Source organism: Carassius gibelio, chromosome A20, assembly GCF_023724105.1.
Source record: "Carassius gibelio isolate Cgi1373 ecotype wild population from Czech Republic chromosome A20, carGib1.2-hapl.c, whole genome shotgun sequence".
Classification (NCBI taxonomy): Eukaryota; Metazoa; Chordata; class Actinopteri; order Cypriniformes; family Cyprinidae; genus Carassius; species Carassius gibelio.
In genome coordinates this window covers 10,002,353-10,025,418 of record NC_068390.1, presented here as the reverse complement: position 1 = coordinate 10,025,418, position 23,066 = coordinate 10,002,353, and the positions used below count along the sequence as shown (strand labels likewise).

The 23,066-nt window shown below is 37.6% G+C and overlaps 1 protein-coding gene across 3 annotated transcripts in view; it reads right to left on the bottom strand.

Annotated features, from left to right (window-relative positions):
- LOC127938363 (forkhead box protein N3) overlaps positions 1-23,066 on the bottom strand; it is a 32,332-nt gene that overhangs the window by 7,388 nt on the left and 1,878 nt on the right. For all 3 annotated transcript variants that reach the window (XM_052534942.1, XM_052534940.1, XM_052534941.1), the window contains exons 2-4: positions 10,186-10,736; positions 4,059-4,207; positions 1,541-1,599 (exon numbers count right to left, since the gene is read on the bottom strand). In XM_052534942.1, the coding sequence (XP_052390902.1) occupies positions 1,541-1,599; positions 4,059-4,207; positions 10,186-10,722 (745 nt within the window). In that variant the 5' untranslated portion in view covers positions 10,723-10,736. The remainder of the gene's footprint in view (positions 1-1,540; positions 1,600-4,058; positions 4,208-10,185; positions 10,737-23,066) is intronic.

Sequence of the window (23,066 nt, the reverse complement as noted above, 5' to 3'; positions counted from 1 at the left end):
TTGTAATACCCATTTCAGATATTTATAAACCATATACAAGAACACACACACAGGGTAACCAGTTTCCTATTACTGAAAAATGTGCGTGTAGGAAACAGTCACAGCTCGTATCAATATTTTATATGCAGTTATGAGAGAGGGAGAGCAGTTATTTTAGACGTGTTCGACTTGAAGCAGCGCTGCACAGAATGATCACCTGTATGACATCAAAGTACGGCGAGAGCGATTCGAATGCATTGGATCTGTGTGCTCTCTTATGGCTCTCGCGGTACTTTAATGTCATACAGTGATCATTCTGTGAACGCGTCTATCAACTTCGTGCGATTGCTTCTGGAATTTGCGGGTTGTAAAATTGTGTCGGTTATCATCTCGTCCGTACGGTTTTCAGATAAACCCACTCGTGCCGTGTGCGTGGACATACGATCTTCCGACCATCCGAATTTGCACCATGTACGCCCGCCTTTAAAAGACTGAGGTTGAGAACCACTGCCCTAAAATATCTGAAGAACATCTTGACCACCTTACAGGAAACTATTACCCCTTGTTTTCTTCAAACAAAGCTATATTTAATTCACTGCTGAAGCTATCCGTTTCACGGCAGGCAAAACAGCGATTCTCCAGCTAACCCCCTCACTGTGAGCACGTTTTGTGTAAACTATTGCTTTAAGAGACACGGCAAAAGGACACTAGACAGCCTTCACAGTCGTCCAGCCACTCACGAACTGTAAGCACTACGACTCTGGCTGGTAGCAAGCTTAAGTGAAGCGGCCTTGAGCTAAGACTGTCCAGTCCAGCACTTGACACACATACACTCGGAGCTCTTTGCTTTTATGTAGACCTCCATCAAGACATTCACATCACTCAAACATCAATAGCCCTGCTCAGACACTTTCCACAAGCAGCTCTGCCTCCATTATTCCATTATCAAGAGCAGACGAGAAGGAGAGAGGAGCCACTACAGACAGATAATGTATCCATTTCCTTCCATTGAACTGCTCGCGCTGGAGTGGAAGGAGAGCGCCCTGATTGGAATCGAATGGACATTTAAACGGCCGGGACACCCACAGGGAGAGAAAGAGAGAGAGAGACAAACAGTTGGACTGAGAGAGAGAGATGAAAGAGCAGTTGTGGGAAATGAAAGAATCAGTGATAAAAAAAAAAACAAATGAGTGATTCCCAAGATATTACAAAGGTAATCCGTAGGCGCACAGCAGCTATTTCTGCGATAAAGAGGGTTTTTTATAAATCAAAATCAAGGATCTCTAGCAAAGTACATGAAATCACTTCTGACAGGCACAGTTTAGACAGTTCCTATTAAAACTGGAAGCTTTGGAGACACTGAAGACTGGAGTAATGTGCTGAAAATTTCAGCTTTAAAATTACAGGAATAAATTGCATTTTAAAATAGAAACCTTATGTAAAAATATATTAGAGGAATACACTAGCATATATATGGTTTCAAAGCCAATAAAGGCACTAAAACCCAAAAAACTGTTTCTATAATGGAATATGGAGAAACGACAAAAAACAGGGCTTTTACCTTGTAAGAGCACTCCACCATTCTTTCTGAAGAGTGGACTTCCTGGCCATAGTGGAGGACTGAAGAACATATACACAGAGCGAGAATGTTAGAGCGGAAATCCAGATACTGTGAAAAGCATTGAGTGATAAAATCGCATAATGAAAAACACTTTTGTATAATCAACTTCTGAAATCCTATTCAAAGTCAGATAAAAGCAGGGGAGGAAAATCTAAATATATAGATGAGATATGATGGTGTGGAATGCAAACTGGAGACTGAGAGGTAGAGCAAGAATCTAATTGAACAAGTACAGACTTTCGGGCGAGGTTTGGAAATCCCATTATTTACCATGATTACTCGTTAAAGACCGCACAAAGCAATGGATCCAAATGGCTTGTACTTCCAATAACAGTCCATATTATCCTTTAACTTAGATCCCGAAATCAGATCCTGGCTCAAACTCATTGGACCATGGGCATCACTTTTTTAAGTGATAGGATCAGTGGAGGGTGTTGGGGTTCACAGAGAGGTAGTCTAACATCACATATATCTTATCTCATTACCCCACTGTCGACCCTGGGGTTTTGTAGGTCTGATATGCATAGATCAGCAAATTAATAATAAGCTCAAATTTAATTAGTTGTAAAAATCTTTTTGTTGAGTGTGAGTGGTTCTTATTGCAGTTCCAATGGACAGATTAAAGCAATAGGTATTAAATATCAATTTCAACAACCATACAGTAATTAAAGTATTGCCACTCATACACATTAAATTCAGCATAAAATGGAAATTTACCCAATCGATTTTCTAAATGCACGCTATTGGTCTTATTTTGAATAATCCATGCACAGGTTTAATTATATATATATATATATATATATATATATATATATATATATATATATATATATATATATATATATATATATATATTAGGGGTGTAACAGTACGCAAAAATCACAGTTCGGTACGTACCTCGGTTTTAAAGTCACGGTTCGGTTAATTTTCGGTACAGTAAGGGAAAAAATTGCAAACAATAAACTGCAGGTTGTTTATTACTTTTTTTAACAATTTGTCAATACTGTTGACGGTGTCCTTTATCAGTAGGCTTTATATTTATGCTCAACATGAAGTATAAATATTGTATTGTACGTGATGAATACATGTACCGTTACACCCCTAATACACCCCTATATATGTAGTTCTCCACAATATGGAGAAAGGATCTGTCACTATATGTTACATCGTAACTTTTATTAAATCAACTTTCTAAACTAGCCTGGACCATCCAAAGTCCACCTAAAAACATTTAAGCTATCAATCCACCTATTTCAACAAACACTTTAGTTGCAGCCTTAAATTTTTAAGTGTAATCAACTTGGTTGTATAAGTCATTTCAACTTAAATTACATTAAACTGACAAAAAAATTTAATAAAAAAAAAAACAAGCTGAAATTAATTATTTTGATGAGTTAACCTAAAACCTTAAGCTGTCAAAACTTACTGATAATAGCATTTATAAGAGCAACAGAGAATACGTTTGGAGTATCAGGTTTGAACAATGTCGACTTTTTTGGCTCCAAGACTGCAATTGGTTAAAAAAGGCACTTCTTTTTTTAAAAAAGGACAAAAATTCTTTCTAAAAAGCTTTGGGTTTGTAAACAGAACAACTTTTTAATTGACTGTAAGTGACCTTCATTTCCTAAAAGAGAACTGGAGACCGCAAACTACTGAGAGGAGTTCCTTCATCCCACAAGAGGAAGTGGAGAAACAAATCAGGGAGAAAGCAAGAAGCCAGACATCTTCTGTTGCTATGGAGTTTAGTGTTGCTAACCTATATTGTATTTCTTAGCACTAACTGTCGGTCCTATCTCTGTTATTTTTTTCTTCTTTTGCCAGACAAATAGCTTTGTGCTACTGTTCCACCTGTCTTATGCATGTGTTGCCATGGAGGTACTCTGGTCGTCACAGCAACAGCAGAGAAGAAACAACCCAGGAAGGGCAAGCGTGTGCCATTTCTTCACATCCCACAGATTCCCCAAAGGACCATGTCCAGTGGCTGACAGAGTGTTCACGAATGAGTGAGGAACTGACCCAAAACCCTCACACACTGGATCAATGCGTTCTTCACAGGAAGGTCATAAGAGTGTCCACCAAAGAAAGGCTTATCTACGATCTCTGCTCCGTTCGGTCTTCTTATCTTTCTCTGTCTTAAAAGCAGAGCAGATTTGTTTAATCCAAGACTCTTTAACTGGCAAAATTATTCATAGCATAGTGAAGTTAACGTCCTCTCAGTCACATTTTGTTATTCCACACCAAGACAGGGTTTTGTGCACATGCTCTCTCTTTCAGAAATGGAAAAGGCTGGACTATGATTTTCAGGGTCACACAAAATGGAAAGTGTCAATCAAAGTACCAGGAGAAAACAACCCGATGAAGAGGAAAAAAGCAATAACTGGTAGGTGCGGAAGAAAAGAAAAGAGAGGAAAAAGTAAAAGAAATGGACGGCCAAAAAAGTGAGAAATTCAGGCGTTACCTGTGGTATTGCTGAGGAGAGGCAGATGGGGAGGTAGAAGGTTTTGGAAGCCGAGGGGAATACGGATGATATGGAGTCTTCTTTAGTGCCTGAATCAGATTGTGTCTGTAGTCAGGATCAATAGACCAGAGTGAACCCTTTCCTATACTCTAAAATACAGAAAAGACAAATTACTGTCATGTTACATCTTCAAACTTTCAGCATCTTTATTAAGATTAATAATATTGTGAGGTTCTGTGCAGCAAAAGTGGGCGACTTGGACCCTCCAGATCCACTTTCCAGCATAGTTTAGTTCAAACCCTAATCAAACACACCTAGGCAAGCCAATCAAACTCTTTAGGATAACTAGAAAGCTATAGGCAGGTGAGTTTGATCTGGATTGGAGCTAATGTCCACCCCCTAGGATGAAGTGGACCTTAAGGGCCAGAGTTGCCAAGCCCTACTGTAAAAACACAATAAATTGGGGGTTCATCCAGGATAGGAACCAGGGACCTCACAGAGCCCAAGAAAGAATCATACCTCTAAACCAGAATTTAGTTCCTGGAGGGCCACTGTCCCGCAGAGTTTAGCTACAACCCTAATCACACATACCTAAACTAAGACCTTCAGGATTATTAAAAACTTATAGGCAGGTATTTTGGAGCTGGTTGGAGCCACATTCTACAGGACACTGGCCTTCCAGGACCGGAGTCTGACAGATGTGCTCTAAACCAGTGGATCTCAACCATGTTCCTTGAGCCCCCCCAACAGCACACTGAATACCTCTCCTTTGTCTGACACACCAATTTCAGGTCTTGGAGCCATTACTAATGAGCTGATGTACTGAATCAGGTGTGTTTGATTAAGGAGACATGTAAAATGTGCAGTGTTAGGGATCCAAGAAAGTGGTAGAAAACCACTGCTCTAAACCAAGGGTATTCAACCACTGCTTCTCAAGGGCTAACATGCTGCTGAGTTTAGCTCCAACCCTAATCAAACACACCTGAACCAGTTAATCAAGGGACTCAGGGTCACATGAACATAACAAGTACCTGAAGTCTGCAGAAAGGTATCCCTTCACTATCAGAATTGGCAACCCCTGCTCTAAACCACAGCTGTATAGACGGTTTCAACGGCATCAACATAAACAAACGTTAATGCGCGTGAGCGCTTTTGTGAACATAACTTAACTTCCGGTAGACTCCAAATAGAATCAATAAAAACAGTCAAGTCCCTCTAGAGTAGATATTTTTTGATAACAAACAAAATATGTTTGCTGCGTGGATCAGGCGGACTTTATGAAAATGCAAATTCATTCTTTGCCAGCAGGAGATGTTTTAAAGCATAGACATAAAGCACGAGAAATAAAGTAACAGCTGTAAACGAAGCAGAGCTGGTACGCTCACACGCGGCTTTATCAGGCATATAACATGCAAGCCCTCCTTCAGAAATACAGCGATATAAAAACAACCGTGCCTCGTTTTGATATTTAAACATAAATGTAAGGAATTATTATTATTATTAAACGTGCAGTACGTTACGTAATGTTACGTTACTCGTGTTTATTTAACGAAGCCTTTTTGAAAAATCGATCAGTTTTAAAATTGTGGCGAGTCTCCAAAAATAAATAAATGTATGGGAAACACATCCCGCAGCACAACCACCTGAGCCCAACTTCAGTCTACTCATCACCTTGCCTTTAACTGCGTTTGTAGATGGCACTGCAGCCAGACTGATATACACAACACAGACCGGAAGTTAACTTAGGTCCAGGCGCGTGCGCCCGATGAAACCGTCTATATGTCAGTGTTAACCTGATGTATAAAAGCCCTCATGGTTGGCTTGCTCTGTGTTGGGGGCAATCGTGGCCTAATGGTTAGGGAGTTGGACTTTTAACCCAAACCCAAAGGTCACAGGGATAATAGGTGGGGGGAGTGAATGTACAGCACTCTCTTCCACTCTCAATACCACTACTGTGGCGAGACCCTTGAGCAAGCCACCAAAACCCCAACTGCTCCCCGGGCACTGGCCACTGCTCCGGGTGGGTGTTTGTTCACTCCTCACAGCTGTGTGTGCGTGCACTTGGATGGGTTAAATGCGTGGCACATATTCCAAGCATGAGACACAATACTTGGCTACACTTTCACTTAATCCAGGACCCACAGCACAGTCTCTCTTCTCTGACACACTCACTTCAGTTCACAAAGCTGTTTTCCTGAAATCTGAAATGTGTTATTTAATAAGAGAGACAAACAAAATTGTTAACAGCCTCTCTAAACGCAGACAAACTGGGGTCTCGTCCAGGATAGGAACACGGGACCTCAAGCAGCCCTAGAAAGAATCACACCTCTAAATCAGGGCTTTTCAGACGTAAGTCTGCAGGACACCGGCCCTCCAGCACTGGTGTTAAAGAGCGCTACTCTAAACGTAGATTAGCCTGATGTTCTCAAGAACCTTCAAAGTAATGGCATGTATTTTGAAATAAATTGTACATTATCTAAGAGTACATATTTGCGAAGTATTGAGGAAACAGAAAAGCGGGGTGGAGGATTAGACCTAGCACTCGCGACCCTTGTTGTCTAGTGAACACAGAGACACCTTTAAAACCGCCTCAACAGGCAGCACTGACATATATTGTTAGATCAAAGGAGCCGTTCTCCACCTAATTAAGCCGTCTGCCCTCCATCAGGGGCTTCCAGAGCCACGTTTCACTTTACCAAAAAAACACAACTCACAGAAGGCATGGAATTCAACTCGTGCGGCTTTGATCTCGGCTCTCGTATTAAGGACAAAAATAAGTGAGACGGGATGATGAAAGCACTCTGATATTATGGTAGTTACAGAGCAGTCGCTATAGTAATGATCAACAGTGTTTACTGACACACCACACAAGGCAATTAAGGGAAAGGTTTGATTAGACGTGCCGACAAACTAGCAATTGCCAAATGGTTGGGGGAAGCAACGTTATTTCACATTTCTGTGTGTGTTTGTTTATATTTCTGTGTATGTGTGTTTCGTACTGCTAGAGGAGCCATTGGCCCAGTGTGCCATCTCCACCCGGGGTGCACGGTAATTAAAATACACTCCCCATGACTTCATTCATAACTTCCCCACCAGTCTCCCATCTGCCCTCAATTAGCTATCAACACGCCTGCAAAACAACCTCACAGACTGATGTGCATCATTCACCGGCTCCGGTACGGCATCCGGGTACGGCTCCGGCTCACCTGCCTGCCAGAACCGCACGACCCTTCTCTGCCGGAGTCAGAGGAGGAGCAGACATGCACCTGCGGTTTCGCTGGTCTCCAAGGCAACAAGTAGAAGAGAGGGACGGCTGGCTGTCTGGTTTGGCACGAATATCTCAGTCTACATGGAGACAATTAGCACAGACCTAGTGCTAATCTTTCCAAACCGTAGTGAATGAGGAAAGCAGATTTCTGTCAAGGGAAGGTTTCTACTCTTGGCTTATAAAATATACACACGTTTTCATGGATGTTAAAGGGGTCATATCATGGAAAACTGGATTTTCCACCATTTTTGGAAATGAAGCCAAAATGATGGTTTATTTGGAAATCTTCATGGTTCCATTGACACAACCTCATTTATATATCACACCTAACATATATTAATGCTTATTCAGTATTTAGGTTGTCCCAGATTACTGCTAGTGTGAAGTACAACTGCACAAAGAGAGGGGTCAAGCATCTCCATCTACGGTGATTCAAAATTTGCTATGCATTGTCTCAAAATAGAAAAAAGCAAATCATTAATTAAATGATAGCAGATGTTTTTGCCAATATCTTTAAAAGTATATAACAGACAGTCACCCCTTCAAGGGTTTGGGACTGTGTGCATTATTTTTGTGCCATCAGCCAAACAGTGTTCTTCTCACAACACAGTTTTGCAGCTTCGGCGTGTTTAGTCACATGGCTTTTTACGGCTCACGTGATTGGCTCAAAAAATCCTGGATGAAGAATGAGTTTCCATGAGCCCGTTTTTGGAGGGTCAAGTGCCAACTAAACTAACACGATTGGGAACGTTTACAAAATGTTTTTTCCATGTATGATAGACACCCTTGGGTTAGTAATTATAACATTTACATATAGAATAATTAAAAGGTACAGAAACAAAAAGCAGGATGCTTTAAAAGTGTCAAACAGAGGGTAAAAACAGTCATGTTAAATTAGATTTTGGCTTAAGCAACTTTGACTAACATTGCAAGTGGACTTAAAATAGTGTTGACTAGTGTAAAATATGATTCCCTCTGAAACACAAGACACACACTGTGTTGCATTTGATTAGAATTCAAGCACAATTCAATTGGAGTGGAGCGCAGACACATTTGATATGAACTTTGAAGACTGAGGCTTGTGAGAAAGCTGGGACTGATCTGCCACAGCATTCAGTGTCTAAACATCTGCTATTGAGTAACACACTGTGAATCATTACACTTAGTCTGCAGTTAACTCACTAGTTTACCCTTCTCCTTTAAAAACCCTTCTGAGCTGTGTGTGGGATTGAATTCTATTTTTAAACAAATCAAAAGAGGCTTTTAATGAATTAACTATATTCAGAGGCAAACATATCTTAAGTAGAAAATCTCTGAGAATAGCAAAAAGAAAAAGAAAAATCAGTTCCCTTTTCCAATCAGAGTGGAAAATGAAACTAAATTAAACACATATACATTCAAATGTAATTCAGTTAATTCCCTACATAACACAACCTATATATATATATCCTAGCCTATATTGCCTTTATATCACAGTCTTATTAGAAGGGTTGTATAAACATGTACATTTCAGATTAGTTTGGTCGTCTGCCAGAGATTTACTTGATTTTGTACTCAGTGAAATGTAATACAACTGATCAAGAAACCTAAAGCTTTACCCACCGAGACAGATCAGTGTGCTTCATACCACTTCCCACATTTTACCCACACACACACACACACAGATCTTCTCACAAACATAGCAACGCAGCCAATCAGTTTTGCTGTTGCTACAGAAACAGCATGCTTTTCATGTCAACTACAGCTCGGTTGTTATGGGAATACATATACATGGAAAACTCTTTTGGTCGTAGTTAAGAACCAAATGACAGGATGATGGCTTAGACAGGTACAAACACACTCTTATACACACACACATAATAATGCAAACACACTCTGCCAGAGCAAACGGTGCGATTTGTTAATCTTTTCATCTGTTTTGATGTCAGCAGATGATTTGATCAATTACTGCCATATATAAACAAAGAGCATGATTGCATTTTGATTATAGTCACGCATTGATTACTGTTGTACTATATTGTGATTATAATCATGGACTTGTTTACATGTCCACAGCCCACATTCATAAAATCTCTTAAAAACAAACCATAATATAATAGGCCTCTGTTGAATAAGCTGGCACTTAGAACTAATCTGTCATAAACTCAGTTTGGACTTTGATTTAAGGTTAATACTGCTTTGACAGGTTGCTCATTTGTTCAGTCTTATTAATAAATTTATTTTAAAAAATGCTAAAAACAATTCATAAATACAGAGATTTTTTTTTTTTTTTTTTTGGTGGGAGACAATGTAAACAATGTAATGTAAAAAAAATAAGAACACAATTATTAAGTAGTTGGGCGTAAACTCTTAATATAAAAAAAAGATAAAATAATAAATAAATAATAGATAAAAATATTTGAACAAAACTGCTTTACTGCTATTAAGATTTTAAAAACCTTTGAAAACAAACTTAAAAAAAAAATATATATATATATATATTTATTTAAAAACTTTCTTGGAATTCATTTTGATTATATATTCAATGTGCATAAGCGTTATTAACATCATACAACTTGACATTTTCAAAATAATTAAATTGGAACATTTACTGAAGTTGGTATAAAAGTTTGTACAAAACCAGCGCGAGTACGAATAATAGATTTCTAAGTTGTAAATAATAATAATAGTTTTTTTTTTTCATTATAAGCCCAATAGACTGCAACTGAATAGGAAAAGCGTTCAAGAACATGTGAACGCCTCTGGGTAAAAAGTTTTTAAAAGCCATCAGGATGATAAACTATTACGGGAAAATCCCTCAGGAAGATGAAAGTGTGCGTTCTAATAAAACAACTGCATGTGTTAGATCACAAGCCTCACCTGACTGCGATCCTTATCCACCTTTTTGAAGCATTTGTTTAGCGACAGATTATGACGCACTGAGTTCTTCCAGCCAGTGGGGGCGCTAGCGAAGTAGGGGAAGTGCTCCAGTATCCAGCCGTAGATGTCTTTGACAGGAAGTCGCTTGGAGGGAGCGTCCTCTATTGCCATGAAGATGAGGCAGCTGAAGGAGTAGGGTGGTTTGCGGCTGGGCCCCGTGGACAGGTGGTACGGTGGCTCGCTGGGCTCAGGGGAGGACGACGGCGAGGAGGAGGGCTCGCGGCCTCCGTTAGCGTCCTGCAGGGGGCTGACGCTGCGCAGGCCCGAGTGACCCAGACTGGTCAGGAGATCCGTGCTCTCGTGCAGCCAGCTGAGGCTGGTCAGCTCCTCGTCCTCGGCCCGGCTGAGGGAGGCAGACAGGGCCAGAGAGAGGTCAGCTGCCTCGGTGTCCTGGTAGAGCTGACTCAGACCCCGCGCCACGCTCCCGCTGCTGGGGCCCTCCGCCTTCTTCCCTGGGGGCATGACCACTGGACCCATGCAGCCCTCGGCTCCTGCAGAGACACAAGACAACACTCTGTGAAGGGGCTGCTAGATTTCATCAGGAAAACATTTAAAACGCTTGATTGGAGCTTTTATACAAGTTGAATCTGTTTGCATCTGTGGACAAGCAGTTCACACGCGATTTCCGATTTCCGATTTTGGTCACACTTTATTTAAGGGTCCAATTCTCACTATTAACTAACCATTAACTATGACTTTTGCCTCAATTAACTCCTTATTTGTTGCTTATTAATAGTTTATAAGATAGTTGTTAAGTTTAGGGTATTGGGTAGGATTATGGATGTCATAAGTTTATAAGCACTAATAAACAGCTAATATGTTAATAATAGACATGCTAATAAGCAACTAGTTATTAGTGTGAATTGGACCCTATACTAAAGTGTTACCACGATTTCTGTAATAAAAACTGTGATGGCATTTAAAAAAGCTTGTTTATAGGTCTGCACTATTTGGGATTATACATAATACAAGTTTATTGAATAAAAACTATTAAACAATATAAGAAATTACAACAGATATTTAAGAAAATAATATAATTATAATAATCATAATTATTTAAAATGATTGAAAACTGCATTTAAAAAGGGTCCCGTGTTTTATATTGATTTTATTTCAATATCATATATCATTATAAAATGTTAAAAATAGTTTAAAAAAATATTTAAATTGTAATTACATTGTTCAAAAGTAACACAAATTTTAATTTCACTGTAAATGAGTATTTAAAATAAGTATAAGAAAAATAGAATTATAATAATTTTTCTTATTAAATAAAATATTAAAATAAGAAATTATAATTGTAATATTTCTAATTAAACTTTGATTTCACTAATACTTTCTCAAAACTGTATAATAATATAAATATAATAATTTTAATTATATTTAATAATTTAAATGACATTTAAGAAAAATATAATACATTTTTTTAACTAAAATATTAATGTATGTATGTATGTATGTATAATTAGAATATTTCACTCTAAAATAAATAATAGCATTTCATAATAATATTAATAATATTTTACAGTATAAATGTAAAATTACAATACTAATATTTATAGAAATCTTAATTACTTTCTTTTCCATTAAATCATCAAGCTGGCAGGAACCTGCAAGGAGCCCTTTAATCTCTTCTTCTTTTTTTTTTTTCTTTTTTTTTTTTTTACAATAGTTTATAAGGAGCTTCTCATTGCAAGTTTGTGAAGCTTTTACACTTGAATCAAGTCGCTCTTAGGCACAGAAAACACCCGACCATCAGCTTCTTGTGTTTAAAGGAACACTGAAAAATGCAGCACACATATATTTAATTAATCAAAACACAGCCTTTGCCATTTAATAATTACACAAAGCCATATCATAATTTCAGATTTATAAAAACATAAATAAAACTCCAGTAAACATACGCTTAGAAAAAGTTTGTCTGGTTTGTGTATTTTGTAGGATCAACAAATACATGAGGCTTAAATCACTGCGTGTTCAGTTAATCTCTTATATTTGTAGATGTTCGTTCCCATGAAACAAATGTGTACTCTGTGAACTAGAGAGAAATGAGACTGAAAAATCAGCGTGAGAACGGGAATCCACTTCCAGATTTCAGAGGTGAGATCAGCAAAGAGGAAAGAGACGACAGAGTTGAGATTTTAAAAATGCAGTTCATTCAAGCTTAATCTAATCCAAATATATGTAAATGTTGTGTTCCACAGAAGAAAGATATGATATGGGCTCGGAAATGAAATGAGGGTGAGTAAACAATAAAAAAGTTTAGGAGTTATACATCATGTTTTATAAAGGTTATAATAAATAATGTGTTATGTATATTCTATGAATACCTTGATTAAATAGAAGCCAAAGATAAAACTTTAAGTGAACTTGATCCAATCATTCAGAAATTATTAAAGAAGAAAATCAAGTTCAGAACCGTGGAAAACCAAAAGATTCATAGCCACGAGTCAAATGGGAACAACGATAAGGCAACTTTCTGTTTCAGAGTAAAAAATAAAACCGATCATCGTGAATGATCAGCAAATGTGCAGCTTAAAGCCACATTATGAGCTATAAAGTCATTATGAGAAATAGGAATTGCACTTATAAAGTCGCAATTATGAGAAACAAAGTTACGGGAAATAAAGTCACATCCGTGGGATATAAGGTCACAATTGTGAGACATAAAAAATGTGTCTTAATTTTCCCATAATTATGAGAAGTTGTGAAATGTAAAGCCACAATCATATTTCTATGTTAGAAATGATGCAAACTTTTTACAAGGGAAAACCGTTCTCTTGCAGCAGTCTATGTGTGTGCGTGTGTGTGTGTGTGTGAAGTTTCTTGGGGGTAAGGTTAGCAGGAGGTTGGATTTTAGAGGAAGTAATCCTGATGCTATCTGAAGATGCATAAAATCTAAAGCTGAACTTCTCTCACACTGCCCAAGTCACAGTAGGAAATCCAGTTAGTCTCTCCCTACAGCATTCCCCATCACTTTTAACTCTCTCTCTGACACCCATGCCGACACACAATTAGACACATGCCGTACATGCATGTGAAGCGACGTGCCCCCCCCCCGATAACACGATTCAATCAGTCAATAACAGCACATGCTCCTTGGAAAATGCACAGTCATGCCTCAGGGCTGCTTCTGACACTCGCGCGCACACGTCAAAGCAGCAGCTCTCTTCACTCGCTCTGATTGACAGCTGACGGCTTGCTCTGCACGGCTAATCCAGTGTCTGTATCCACAGCAAACACAGCCAGAACATTACCCATCCTCCCAATCTGGAGCAGAGACTCCTGAGGTCAGGCGAGGCACGGCTGCGCTTATGAGGAGGATCGTTCAAATGTGGACGACATCACGAGCGAGGAAAACAAACTTCTTTACAACCATCGTCATTCAGCTTAAACTAGCGAAGACCGGCCTAGGGTTTCCTCCAGCGGGGATATAACAAAACATTTGTGAACGTAGCGGACTGACACTTCAAAGGGTTGAATGTGAGGTTGTTCTCTAGGAACATATCAACGCATATATATATATATACACCTAATACCCAGTTTTGCTCTTTGTGTATTGATGGCGGCGCTGCCACAAAACATTGCATCTGACAGAAAAGGGCCAGCTAATTTTACTGTTGCTATGACAACGAACTACTCGAACAGGGTACCATTGGGGCTGCCAGTGAACTTTCCTTACGCTCAAGAATCAATTACATTTTACCATTTACAAACAGAAAGTTTGAAACCAGTTGTGACAAACGACCAAAGAGATCTGGAAACTGTGAACATCAGCTCGCCCGACGGCACATTAGTGACTCAAATCTAACAGACACGACGCTCAGAACTAAAGAAACTTAAACTCTTTTACAGAGAGCTCAGGCGTGCTGCATTAGACAGCTTTACAACAAATGTATAAAAAGTACCATGGTATTATTATTATTATGATGCTCTCTGATGTACCTTGGATAACTATGTATATACTATGGCATATAGATATTATAACCTTGGATTAAATTGAAATCCAATTGAATTTGTTCAGTTAAGCTTTCGCCTATATAAAAGCTCATCTAATTATATAGGGATAACTGCAAATTAAACAAAGGCGTTTTTTTTTTTTTTTTTTAGTTTTATTTTACTTCACAAATGGGACAAGGGCCATAACACCAGTCAAAAAAGATGGAAGACTGTAAGATGCTGCAACTAGCATTAAAAAAAGCATCACTGACCAGATAAAATCACTATATTATTTAGATAACTAAAATGATTATATTATTAATTATATTTATTGACAATAAGTTTTGTTTAGCTGTTTTTGTTTCACCTGTTAAGACTCTGCACAAATTACACAAAAAGCAAAGCAAATCAAAAAACAAAACAAAAATAAGGTTGGTAAACATGACCAAAATCTAAAATCAGATTTTATTTCATGCTAACTAAAATATTTTTATTTTAAGTAAGGTTATGATATCAACATTGTTGAAACCGTTGAAATTTCATGATTCATCAATTTGGATCACAAAAAAAAAAAAAAAAAAGATACATGGAACAGACCTACATGAAAACATAAGAAATACGACCTAAATTGTATGATATGCATGTTATATATATATATATATATATATATATATATATATATATATATATATATATATATATATATATATATATATATATATATATATTCACAGTGTAAATTTAATGTAGATTTATTAAAGTTACAAAATTACAAAAGTGATTAAGTCAAGAGGAGTGAGAGATTTTCTTTCTTCTGTTGTTTGATTAACATTAATTACACAGACAGCAGCAGGTTTATTAGGATGCTGTCACTTTAAGACCACATGAACAGATCTAATATACTGACACATACAATTTCTCTCAACAGTTTAAATTCACTTAAGACATGAATTACTCGCACGCTGAGTGAGAAGGGGGTGTGTCTGCGTGGGTTTTAGGTGTGTGTGCTCAAACCGTCTCTAAGATGGTGTGAGGATATACCTATATATTCACTGCTTACTGCACTTTAAAAATGTTAAAATCACTTGTTGTAAAACTACATCACTTCAAATGAAATGCATTCAAATGACAATCTTTTGTGACGCCGCAGCATGGAAACATCACGCGAGCGTAACTGCGATTGAGACGCTAGTCCAGAATCTCTACCAGTTTATCCTGTTTACCGATATATAAACAAATATATAAATAAAAACAAAACGAAAGGCAAAACAAAACAATAAAAGCAAAGAAAGAAAAACATCAAAGTGGTGATTTACCAAACGAAGGGGACAAGAGACTTTCCCTATAAATAAAAAGCCCCATGAGACATAAAAATTCTTTGTTTAATGCATTGCAGATGGCAAATAATATGCCATTAATCGCAGCGGTTTTCTCACGAGTTGAGTCAAAACAAGCAAAAGCAAACATCTCAACGGACCAGAGTTCATTCAAAATATTTAAAACCTGCTAAACAAATCCTTCACAAACACCAACAATAAAGCGCATTCGCATAACCCTGGGGTTGCATCTCGCTTATGAGATTTCAGTTCTGGTGCGTAGGGTACAAATAATAGACCTTTGTCTCCATATCAACACCAGCACTGAAAGACATGGGAGACTCCCCTCCTTTCCAGCTCTGAAAAAAAAACCAGACTTGTTTAGTTTCCATTTCCTCAGTTCCCATGACAACAGTGTCAGGGCACACCAGGGCATGTACATACGGCCAACCAATCAGCCAAGCCGTGCGCAGATCAAAGTATACGGTCCATCCTTTCAGCCAGCCACATCAGAAAAGTCCATAAGCAACGGCGTCAAGGTGAAGGTTCACCGTCCAAACGGGCTGGAGCACACAGTCCCTGCGGGGGTCGCAATGCAATAGACTCGGGGCGAGAACTTTCTCCGCTCCGTATGAACTGCTGCTTCCACACAGGCTCTTACCGTCACAGTGCTCATTCGCTTTACTCCCCTGCTCCTGTTCCCTCGCTCCATTGTCTGATCTGAGCTTAGTGAAGGTGACCCGACCGCTCTCAGCCCGAGGCTCTGCGAGTGAAGTTTGGTGCAGAGAGTAGACCTCAACTCTCAGAAGTCGGGCTTAAAACAGCGCTGGCCCCGGGCCCCTGCATTCACTGGCAGCATGCTAAGAGATGCAGAGGGTCCCCCCTATTCTGACTCGGTTTTTCTCTCGATTACACAGTTTTTGCTTTTGACCTGAACTGTAACTGATGGCAGTAATCGGGAAAGAGCAGGGAGCCAAAAAGACTCCCCTCTATGCTTTTATGTGCAGCGCGACCGTATCTGCACAACACGTAATTTCATCATTATATCAAAGCTTGTGTAGATCACTTCTGTGGAGATACTGCACTGTAGTGAAAAGGGATGAGTCATTCCTGGTAGTGTATTAACCAAATACATGAGGTATATTACTTGGTCGAAATACATTTATATAGAGTAGTACATTATACATATATACACATGCTTCCTAGATGTTTTCTTTTTATGATGCCAAAGCTGCATTTGTTAGATCGAAATATAAAAAAAACAACAGTAATATTATGAAATATGAATAATATATTATAAAAATGCAATTTATTCCTTTGATGCAAAGCTAAATTTTCAGCATCAATGTCACATGATTCTTTGAAAATCATTTGAATTTGCCGATTTGCTGCTTAATAAACAATCATTATTGTTTTCTGTTGTTGTGCTGCTTAATGTTTTTGTACAAACTGGGATTTCTTTTTTAGGATTCTTTGATGGAAATTAAATTAAATTAAAAGATTTCTAAAACAAAAAAAATTAAATGTTAAAATTAAATTAAACACCAAACTTTTTAAGATTTTTAAATATTATTACATAAATATATACGTTAAAATAAAATACCAAATAAATCCCTTGGAACAACATATATAAAAATATTACTAGTCGAAAAAAAAATTAATTAAAATTCAAACACAGATACTATGTTGACATCAATAGACCAATAATGCTAGTGTTTAAAAGTTAAATCGTGAAGCTTTTATTTTGGTTAAAGCTAAATAAATTATTCTGCAAAAACAGCAAACGGTCTAATCTGTCATTTTGATGTGTGTACTTTTTTAGATGGTCAGACTTCTGATAATTTACTAGATTTGCACGATTATGAAAAGAATTGAAAGACTGTATGCGGTGCACAGACAAGTGACCGCTTTAAACTAGTCTTCTGATAACACATAATAAACAGTGCAATAACTGTATATTTTTATTGTTTATTTCCAGTGCTCTACAACTGCCGCATACTTCTCCCGTAAGTTCATTACAGTTCATTTTTAGAAACTGAGGCTCATGTGGAAATGATTTTCAGCAGTAAACATCAGAAGGCCACAGATGATGTCGATAAGAGTTGTTATTAAACCTAAAATAGTCCCTTAAAAGATTCACCACACAAAAAAGGTCAATGAAAGGACACTCAAATGTCCATTTATTCAAGTCTTAAAAGTGTGACATAACCTTCTCACTCCAAGCTTGAGGTTTTGAGTTGAGGTGGTTGGAAAACACAAACAGCCGGTGTTTAAAGACACAACCAGAAAGACTTCGGCCCGGTGGCATCAACACTTATCTCCGGCAAACAGGAGGACAGCCTGAAGTTCGTTCTCGAAGCAACCCAGCATTGCTACCCAACTCTTTCCTGGCTCTTGACCATCAAAAGCGGGAAGAAAAAAGAGCATCCTCTAGTCATTAGCAGCATTTCAAAGTCAACGCGTCCTCCAGCGTATGCTGCTTGACAGGTCCTGCCAGGGTAACGTGACTGAGGGATGATGGTACCACGATTAGACAGAAGCTCAAGGGAGAAGCCATGCATCCACGGATCTGAGCACAAAGGACAGGAGGAGGAGTGGAAGAGGAAGATGAGAAGGTCCAGCGGCAGATACATATTCATCAAACGTGCCCTTTGTGATCTGTCAAACTCCAGACACCACACACTTCTGCAGCTCATCAAACTCGGCCGCTTTCACCCCTGTTCAAACAATCCTGTTCGCATCCTCCAGCAGTTTCAGTCCACTTCTTAGTCCACTGGACCACCATCTACACTGGCCGGGGAGTGGACTTTATTATTTTTTTTACACTACAACAAAAATGAATCAGAAATTAAATGTATGGTGTCAAAACAGTCATGGTGCGATGCTGATTTTGATGCACAACCTTGTAAGCATGTCACACGTGGAGCAGTGATGTTTCGAATAGGGCTGTCGCCGTTAAGAAATTCCCCTGCGGTTATTATGGGTGGCTCAATAACGCGATATGCGGTATTACCACAGTTTTTTTTTTTTACATACCTAATTTATCCTGATTTTGCTGCATACAAAGCTCTATCGTTGAGTTATGTAGCATTTATCATTGCTTTTTTAACTGACAGAGAGACATGTTTTAAAACATTTTTGTCTATTGTTAAACGCCAAACAGCAACAAGAACATGCGTTTTCAATATTTTATTTTTTAAAGAAACCAAAGAGTTCACATGTATTACACATGTATTTGAACACGACTTTGGACAGCAGCGGAAATCTAGACTGATTTATGGCGCCACCACTGGCCCACCAGGACAGTGGATTCACGTTGGAGTCGATGCACTCCTCATGCAGATAGCATGTGAGCTCGTTATCTGCTCACGCTCTCTTGGGTATGGGCAATGACGCGGAGGTTGTCCGTGACTTCAGCAGGCATGCCTGTTACTTTCACGGCTGTATTTTACAGATTTCGCAAAGGCCGGCCTATTTAAAACAAACGAAGCGCCATAAAGCTACAACGGCTTGCAAGAAAATTACAATCGTAACCATATTGTATCATTAATTTAATGAAATGCACAGAGACAAATTGAAAAAAACAAGAAGAAAAAACTGAACACTGCGGTTTCTATCTTTCCTCTGCAGTTTGCTTGTCAATATCGCGGTATTACAATATTGCGGTTATAGCGACAGCCCTAGTTTCGAATGCCAAATGGTTAGAAATTTGCATGCTTTTCACTATATTCACAATATAAAAGCACTATTTTAACGCCGCCAGTATTTTTATTAAAAATATTTTAAGTATTTTCACTGTTTATTAATATTTGAAAATCAAAGTCATGTGGTGGGACCAAGAGGAAACTGCATCATAGAGACGTGTCAAGTGTATCATTAATTATATTAATACATTTTACTCAAGAAAATACAAATGTGTAATGAAAATCAATTAAAAACAATATAACAATTATTAAGTAAAAGTATTTAAGTTATAAGTAAACTATGTTATTTAATATTGCAAAGTGATGATTTGGTAACTAGAATTATTATTAATAATAATTATTATTATCAGTAATTCAAAAATGTTCATTTATTAAATAATGTTTAAGATGTTTACTCTCTTGTATCCAAGGTGTAGAAAAATAGGTCATGTTTGAGCTGGTTACGCTGCATATTTTTAGAGCCATTAAACTGAAACTTTTTTTAGAAAACCATATGGGACAATAAATTTATAAGAAATGTAAATATATTTTTTAAACTGCATATCTGAAGCGTTTTCCTTTTTTCAATCACAGACACTCAGTGGACCAAGGGCCTTGCCAATGCCTTTAAAAAAAAAAAGCTTGTGCCAGCTAAGACATAAGCAAGAATGTCGACAAATACATTATTCATTATATACATGAAACAGTCAAGGCTATTCTATGTGTATGTACTGCATGTGTGTGTGGACCTTTCCATACAAGCATTAGTAACACTTCAGACAGGAGAACTAGAGCCGCAGTCCACTCCTGACCGTCACAGCTGTTCATTCAAGCCCGTTCTCAGATGACCAACGCTATGAATGGAGCGGCCACAGCCTCAGCCGAAAGGACTATTAAGGTATAAACGCCACGCTGCTCTCAAGCGGAGCGCCAGTGTTGAAAACGATGATCCTCATTCCTGCTGTTGTTGGTAGGGAGTGAGCTGAGGGCCTCTCAGACTCTGTTCTGCTTTGCTCTGGTGTTTAAGCTCTGACATCATACAGGAAGGTATTTTTCCCCTTTGCATTGCCAAAGAACAGGCCCACGCATGGTCCAGACAGAGCGAAGGGAGACGCACAGGAGCAGAGGGACGAGCTCATGAACGTGTGACTGGAACTGAGTCCACCTAAAGAGATCTGAGACACAGCCCTTGTTGCTTGAGATACGAAACCCTAGTAAAGCTGGATACACTGTGCACCAGGCCAGTGATGTAATCAATGCACCCGTAATGATAGACTCAGTTCCCAGGGGGAAAAAGTCATTTAGATCCATACGTGTGATTTTATTTGTGCCGTTTTGCTCAGAAAGCAGATGATTGTTCTTCATGCTGGAAACTTGCTTTTCGTGTTTTTTTGTTTTTTTTTTCTTCAAGAGGAACACAAATTAGTATCCCGTTTCCAAAAAAATATAAAAAAACTGCTTTAACATTGATAATAATAAGAACCATTATTAATAATGGAGCATCAATAATAATTGATAACTGATCACCAAATTAGCATACATAATAATAAAAAAAGATCCTAATAATATGACTTTAATATAATTTTTATGATCTAACATCATTTGTCACTAGGGTTGCAAAAAGAATTTGACAAATATTCCAAAAGTTTTGGAAACTTTACTGGACTTTCAACACCTTGCAGCCCTAGTTGTCACTTTGACATCAACTATTAGCCATAGATACATAATGAATGCAATACAGTTACGAAGGCTAAAACGGAGATATTTGTTCACATTAAATATCTTGTGTCACTCAGAAATTACTGAAGAAAACCACTTTTAAATGGCTTTTCAGAAAATCCAGCCTATGAATGTCTTACGTCTCGATGATTTTGAACATCAGGATGTGGCATAGGAGACATTAAATAATATAAATGTCTTAAAACTTAAATGTTCAGCTCAAGCTGTTCTTTGACCCATGAGGTTTCTTCTGAAGTGCCGCGTCTGAGAGATAATTCTGTAAGTGAGCTGACACTTTCACTTTTACAGTCCACGAGAGAGAGAGAGAGAGAGAGAGAGAGACCCCCCCCCCCCCCCCAAAAGAAAAAAAAACTAGGGGGAAAGAATATTTCCCCCTATATTCTTAAAATAGCTCATAAATCCAAATTATGAAATATGAATTATTGTGGTGGTATAGGGCATATGAATTCTGTTTCGAGGTCACACAGACCAATTATTGAGTAATTTGTTTTAGTCATTTGTGTATCTTTGTCATTTGTATTATTATATTTTATTACTATTTTTATTAGTAAGTTCTTGTTAGAATTTGTCATAGTTTTAATGTATTTTTTTCAGTTTTTGTTATTTTAGTATATCAGTTAAACTACATAAAAATGAGAAAATTGAAATAAAGTTTTTTATTATTATTATTATTATTTATTTCAATTAACAATTTTTTTAAATGGTTTTAATTAACTATAATGGCCCTTATTAAAGCTCGTTAAAAATAATCATCATTAATTGAAATAAAATATAAATATTAAATATTTAAAAACTCAAGACTATCTAAATAAGTTCAGGGAAATAAGTTCTAAAATGACTAATAAACATGGAAAAACTACACAATTAATTAAAAATTAAAATGAATACTGAAATTATAAAAGCTAATTAAAAATAATACAGAAATACTTTAATATAACACTGAAATAATAAGCAATAATAGTGAGGACCTAATTAAGCACCACTAATAACTTTCAAGAATAATGGACCCTGTTTAAATCATTTTAGAAAATAACACAATGGCCCAGTGGTGAAGATGATCAAAGGCATGACATCATCATCATCATCATCATCACGTGAAATGGGCTTTAATAGCTGCATACACTCCTGTCGTAAAGATAACCACAGTTAATCATTACTCCCGCTGACTCAGGGCTAGTTTGACGAGAAGACATACTTATACAGTGCTCTATATGCTTCAAATATACAGATGCCCTACTGCACAAACACAGTACAGTGCCAACATCTTTCACCAGAAACCAGCCAGTAAATATTTATGAACAATAAAAATAAAATCAGTCACTGACTCACATGAAGCGGCCGTCGGCCAATCAGAAGCAGAGCTGCAGAGCAATCAGTCAGACTACAGCATGACATCATGAGTCATGACATCAGCCCCTGAAACTAAACACCCCTCTCTCTGCTCTCTCCTCTCAAGCAAGTTCAAGGACACAGAGGAAACCGAGTTCTGGCTGTTTTCGCATCAGTCTGGCTGTTCCTGTGGCCTGAAACTCATTATCTTGGAGCATTACATCAGATCACTAAAAACGAGGGCGAATACTTCCAATGACGACACATTCTGCATCTTTAGATGAACCGGAGGCACATTCCAGGACTGATCCTCACCAACTTTACACACTGTTGTATATTTACAGTGTTCTACAGTACAGTATACTGAACTGTGTCGTACAGTGTGCATATATTTTGAATACTGCTACATAGAGGAAATATCATTCCAAGTATTTTGTCTTGTCTTGTTCAACCTCACAAAAAAAAAAAAAAAAAAATACTAATTTGTTTAGTAAGTAAATGCATTGAATTTAAGATATTTTGACTTAAAAACAAGGCAAAAATATTGACCAATGATATTTTTATGTACTATAATAGATTGTTAAAATGTGGAATTAGATTTTAATTTTTGTAATTTTGTTATTTTTATTAGTTTTCTATGATTTATCTATACAGATGTTACCCAGCGAAGATGATTAATCATCTTATATTTATTTATTAGTTTTAGTACTTCAAGTTAAACTGAGCAAAAATGACAACAGTTGCCTTGGCAATGTCTGAAATAAAACAAGTTTGAGTTTTGTTTTTTGTTTTTTTCAGTTAACGTATTTTGTTT